General features: G+C 38.5%; 1 protein-coding gene across 1 annotated transcript in view; it reads right to left on the bottom strand.

The window, feature by feature from the left end:
• Positions 1-6,353, bottom strand: part of AP3B1 (adaptor related protein complex 3 subunit beta 1) — a 283,869-nt gene that overhangs the window by 187,881 nt on the left and 89,635 nt on the right. Inside the window, exons 4-6 of the mRNA XM_045285085.1 lie at positions 5,217-5,312; positions 3,909-4,069; positions 1,131-1,197 (exon numbers count right to left, since the gene is read on the bottom strand). Coding sequence (XP_045141020.1) covers positions 1,131-1,197; positions 3,909-4,069; positions 5,217-5,312 — 324 coding nt within the window. The remainder of the gene's footprint in view (positions 1-1,130; positions 1,198-3,908; positions 4,070-5,216; positions 5,313-6,353) is intronic.

Raw genomic sequence — 6,353 nt, 5'->3', positions numbered from 1 at the left:
TAGCAGAATTTGTGAGGTAAAACTGGGGTCATGATAGTGGTGGGGAGGAGGCATTAAATAACCAAGGGAATGTTGTGTGTTTCATTGGTGCTATACTGTACCCTGGCTGACTCATCCCTTCCATGTGACAGAAGGCTGAGGGGATGCCCAATTGTCTCCACTCTGACCCTCTCTTTCACATAGATATAACTGTTTGTTTTGGCTCTTCTGGTACCTGATCCTGTTGACACCTCTTGATCATACCAGGGTGATGTGCTTCTTCCATGGGGCTTTGTTGTTTCCCTGCTCGATGGCTGCTTGTCTAACTTTAAGCCTTTAAAACAGCGGTTCTCAACCTTTGGGGAGTCGTGACCCCTTTGGGGATTGATCAACCCTTTCACAGGGTCGCCTGATTCATAACAGTAGCAAAACTACAGATATGAAGTAGCAACGAAAATAATTTTAGGGTTGGGGGGGTCACCAAAACATGAGGAACTGTACTAAAGGGTCGCGGCATTAAAAAGGTTGAGATCCATTGCTTTAAAACCCCACGTGCTATATCTTTTAATAGCCGAGCACCATCAGCTTTCTTCACCACATTTGCTTATGCACCCGTTTTGTCTTCAGCAATCCTGTTGGAAAGGTGAATATCACGGATTGCCAGGTTATTAGAACAAAGCCTTCTTGTGTTGAGAGAAGACTTAAGTAGAGGCCCAAAGTCCGTCTGCTACATTAATAATTTAACATATAAATATATGTACATAGATCAATACTCCAATCCTTATATATTAACATACCAGAAGATGCTTCTTTTTAAAAACTTAATAATCATTGTTCAAAATAAAAATTCTGTCACTAAAAGAAGTCAATATTTTAGTTACAGTGTAAGTGAAAGGTATATTTTTTCAACTTGCAATTCTTCAGGTTCTGATGAAAAAACAAAATGAAACAAAACAATAACAACAAAACCAAGCTCTAAATGTAGCCTTTCTCTGGAAATTTTATTCTTCATAGATTTTAAAAATAGGTAGGACCTCCATTGATATTTATTCCATTTTGAAATAAGAGTATTTATATGAAATATCAAGTGATAAAATGATAACTACAGAAAGCAGAGTTTTACTGTAATGGCATAAAAAGATATTACTTACTGTGCTTTTATCCTTAAGAAGTTTTTCAATTACTTCAATTAGCATTTCTTTCTGCTCTGGATCAAGGCTAAAATGCAAAATAAAAAAGAACTTAAATTAACCATTTTCCCCTTTGAATTCTAGATTTAAATTATACACTCATCATGTTATTGATGCTGGGTGTTTTAAAGGGGAATGGATAGAGATATGCCAAATTAGAAATGACCAAAAAAATGAATTGAAAGTAAATGAGATGATTTCTCTCTCAGATGCCTTATATTCTTTCCTTCTAAGTTTTTCACATTAACTAAACCCAAATATTAAAGCCATCATAAAGTGCTTTAGAAAGTATTATAAAAGTTCACAAAGTACCATATATACTCGTGTATAAGCCGAGTTTTTCAGCACATTTTTTTTGCAGTTTTTGTGGTAAAAATTAGGTGACTCGGCTGCTATTTGGGTTGGCTTATACTCGAGTATATACAGTAATTGCAACTAAATAAACCACAAATTATTTTACTTTGGGAGGAGGGGGTAAATACTAAGATAGCAATCCGTTTTGAGGATGGATGCCATATTGCCAAAAACAAATATAAATACTTTTAAAACAATAATCTTTTATCAAATTATTTCTAGGAGACATACAGTATAGAGCCTGCTATTTAAGCCTAAGAAAAATTGGAGCAGACTCACCCAAATAGAGAACTGTGAATGAACTGTGTCTTAATAGCAACTCTAAGCATTGAAATACTAATACCAACCAACTAATTTTCCTCCTAGCATAGAGTCTGATTCTTGTTCATGTTTCTGAGCAGTGAAATAATGGGGTTACAAGAGTAAATAAAAAGTGCCCAGTAAAGATGGACCATACTATCAGGTCTACAGAAGGAGTTATGGGGACAAAAAGAAAGGACAACAATGGAGGCAGGATGATCATGGAAGGGTTCCAGCAAGTGTCCCCTATAGTAAATCTTAAGCAACTTGCCTTTGGAGCTCAGTAAAGGAGAAAATATTCTAAGTAGAGATGAAAGAAGAAACAGGTGGCAATGAGATTTTAACCACTCTCAGATAGGGGCCTCATTTCATTGGCAGTCCACCCCAGAGTCTCCTGGTATTGTGGTGACCAAGCGCTCAAAACTACTAACTGAAAGATCCATGGTTCAAACCCACCAGCTGCACTGTGGGAGAAAGACGGGGCAGTCTGCTCCCATAAGGATTTATAGAGCTGCTGGAGTGTAAGTTCAAGGTAGCAAGAGGTCAGAGTTTAGCTTTGAGAGGCAAACTAGAGCCCAGTGATGAAAGGACTTTTAAAACATCATCCTAAGTTTGGATTTGACACTTAAAGTTTACAACAAACAAACAAAAGGTCATTTGGAAGCATTCTGTAATTTAGCCTAATAAAATAAATTTCATTTTTATAGCATGCTATCTTATTAACCATTATAATTTTTAAATATTCATCTTCTTTCAAATTCCAGTCCTAGTTCTCCTACAATCCTAACCAATTCCGATTTCATTGCAGTTTTCATTTCCTGCTAACAACCAATCTATGAATTCTTATGTCAAAGGCATCATTAGTGTCTTTGAATATGCAGAAGTAGCTGGCACTGTGCAGTGAACACTGAACTGCTAACCTCAAGGTCAGTGATTCAAATCCTCTAGCAGCTACGTGTGAGAAGAATAAGGCTGTCTGCTCTGGTAAAGATTCATAAAGCTGGTCAAGCCCTCCACAGGGCCACTATGAATTTGAATTTCAATCAACAGAATAGTGGGTTTGGGGTATTTTGTTTTGTTATGTTTTTGTATATGCATATATATCATGGGCTGATATTTTACTCAACAATTGTTTGGTATACGTTTGGGCTATTTTCCTCTATGTGATGGGTTATTTATAAATATCACATCTACCTTTCTCAGAAATCTAATGTACACAATACTGAATATGCAACCAGAAATACAAACCAGTCTCAACAAAAATTTGTAAACTAATGATAAAAGACAACTCCAAATTATTGCATATCCTTTGATTTAGACAGTATGTTTCCCACCGAAATTGAGGAACTGTTAAGACTGTTTTAGTAAATATCATAACATGGTACAGCATTACATCTAAAATTAATAATTTGTAAAAGAATGATTTAATATAAAATGGCCCTGGAGAAAAATTAGAAGAGGAAGTGAGAAGGAATAAAGATAAAAGATGGGGAAACAATTGGAGAGGATAACACATTTCAGAAAACCATCACACTTTTCTAATATGTACATGCATGTATAAAGAGTCATCCCTGGACAGTGGGCACAGTGACTACACTCAGCTGGTGAGCGAAATGGTAGCAGGCTGAGTCTAGCCAGCAGCCCCTCAAAAGAAGGCCCAGCAACACCCTAGGAAAACGCGACCCTGAAGAGCCCTACGGAGCACTGCTGTGCGATGGCCTGTGTGCCACAAGTCAGAATGCACGCCATGGCTACACACGCAGGAGAAACAAACTCCGTGGATGAGTATGCAAACGCTGAATATTTTAAGTTACAGAATCAATGTATTCTCCCACATCACTTCTCTGCCTTTGGGCTAAGATCAAGTATTACTGAAGGATCATAGTCTCCAACAAGCTCAACTTAAAACCTTACACAAGATCTTCACAACAAAAACAAAATTAAAGGTATCCAAAGAACGTCTGTGGGTGGCTAATAAGAGTCACTAATTTGGCTGAAAGTTGGCTATTTATAAAAGTTCATACACTAAGCCACTAGGGCCTATCATTCCAAAGAGGCAGTGGGTGTTCTGAACAATGCACCTACCTGTACAATTTCTGTATTGCATGGGCGGCATTCTTCCTAACATATGGGGACAAGTCAGCAGAAGCTTCCTTAATTGCGAGCATCATTATTGGCACAATAATAGGCACTCTGATACTAGACAGAACTCTCAAAGCACTTGCACGGATTAGTTGGTTTGGGTCCTAAAAGTAGTACAAAAAGATTCATCAAAATTTCAGGCTTACAATATTTCAAAAGCATCTATATCGCATGATAAACAGGTTCTTATAGGGCATAACATAGCACTAAAGTGGAAAGTTATTAATTTAAAATAATACAGTATAGAAATAAATAAAAGAAATGTTTATTTTTCTAAGTAATGTTTTAACAGCAAGATTAAGTGATGGTTATAATTCTAGTTGATCATTTATCACTCAACATGCGCAACATTTAGTGTTTCATAGCAATCCAACATTGAAGTTATGAATTTAATCTTTTCGAAAGTATTAATGTCATCTCATTCACACTCTCCACAATTAACTGATGAGGTCTTTGACACATAATGCTGATTATACTGCACATACAGAAACAAAGAAAAGTTACAACATGCAAAGCAAGTTGGTTAATGTCATGGATTGCACTGTGTCCCCCAAACAAAATATGTGTGAAACAGGTTGTGCCATAATTCTCAGTGGTTTATCAGTTATGTAATAATGTCATCTGGCAGTTATGCTATGAGGCCCCTGCCCCCCATGTGATCTATTGTGAACAACAAATCAACTGTAAGGGATCAACATTCTTAATCTTGATCCCAACTAAGAGTTTTCTTGGGCTGTGACCCAAGTCACCTTTTGCTTTGCAAGAGCTAGAAGGTGAGAGAAACAAGCAGAGAAGAAATCATTACCACTTAAAAAGCAAACAAGAGCCAAAATGGAAGTGTTTCCTTTGGCCCTGGGTCCCTTAGCTGAGAAGCTCCTCCACCCAGGGAAAGATAAAGACACTTGGAGACTTGCAGGGAGTTCTAGGTCCAAAGGTGTGTTGAAAGGAGGCAAGAACCTTCCGCCAGAGCCAACAGAGTGGAAGCTTTCCCTTACAGCTAGCTTCCAGAATTTAGATGTCTACCCTCCTCAACGGTGAGAGAATAAGTTTGTTTGTTAAAGATATCTATTTGTGGTTATAGCTGCACCAGATAACGGAGACAGTGATAAAATGATTTCTGAAGGATATTTAATGAAACTGTGGGAGGCCTTTTAGCTTTCAGGACACTAACTACTAAGCCAGGGGACGGGATTATTGCTCAAAGAGGCACCCTGGACTGTGCAGAAACACTGGGGCTATTTCCCTACTCACCTTCAGAGCCCGCTGAAAAGTACTTATGGACAACAGTGCCAGATCCTGCTGCTCCTCAGCATAGCGGACCAAGTAAACATAGACCAACTTCTTGATCTGTGTAAACAAAGAGAGAGATAACCACGCTTAACCAGAATACAAACTAAAACTCACCAAACATTTTTTATATGGAGATCCATTCTTAATTGTTCTGAACTAAAGAACTGAACCTGGTCATGACAAGGATTGTAAAATATACTATTTTGTGGAATAATGAATGTCTACAGAAAAGACTTACAAAATAAGCGTCTCAATTAGCGGATTCACAATATCAACATTCTAATCGAATGCCCTTCCTGAGGGAAACACCCATGAGAGTATTGAAATGTGAGGGATACAGCGTATGGAAAGAATGTGGGTCCTATTCACTAACTATGGATGGCATGGGGACTTCGCCTCCTGGAAGGCACTGTTGCTCCTGGTTCTCCTAACTTGGAGTCTGTGGTCATGTTTCCATTCCAGTATTCCTTACATGACACTCTCAGCTGTGTAAGAATAGTCGGTGACAATAATACCAATTTAATATAAGTAAAGTTCTGAAAGGCTGAAAATATCTCCAGGCAGCTCAATCATTAAGTTTATAACAAAATTATGATTGGGAAGGGGGCTGTCAAGACGGGAGACAACGAAAATTAGAATTTGAATGGAAAGACATCACTGCTTCCTTCTGGTCTTACTCTTTAAAGCTTCCTTCTCAAAATTCCTCAGGTGCCACTGCCTGATAGCTTTGATTCTAATGTCAACATAGGTGCACACGTAAAAGCTTGGCAAATATCTAAGGAGCCTAGGAAATGAAAAGAAATCACCAAAAATTACGCTGGAAAGAAAGTGCTACAGAGAGCCATCTTTTACACCATACTAACCAACTTGACTACTTCAAAAGACAACTCTCGCCGGCCTTCTTGCGACTGGGTGATCCAGTGGGCTGCCGTTTAAAACCACCAGCCGTTTGCGGGGACAAAGAGAAGGCTTTCTACTCCAGTAAAGACTGATGGCCTCGGACACCCACGAGGGCAGTTCTGCTCTCTCCCATAGGGTGGCAATGAGTCAGAACAGACTCCATGGACATGTACGCGTTGGGTTCGTGTTTTCTCTCCC

The sequence above is a fragment of the Echinops telfairi genome, unplaced genomic scaffold (assembly GCF_000313985.2).
Source record: "Echinops telfairi isolate 266 unplaced genomic scaffold, ASM31398v2 ScPeMD7_7469;HRSCAF=8507_1, whole genome shotgun sequence".
In the NCBI taxonomy this organism is placed as follows: domain Eukaryota; kingdom Metazoa; phylum Chordata; class Mammalia; order Afrosoricida; family Tenrecidae; genus Echinops; species Echinops telfairi.
Note: the sequence above shows the minus strand (reverse complement) of the source record. Positions and strands in the feature narration are given on the sequence as shown.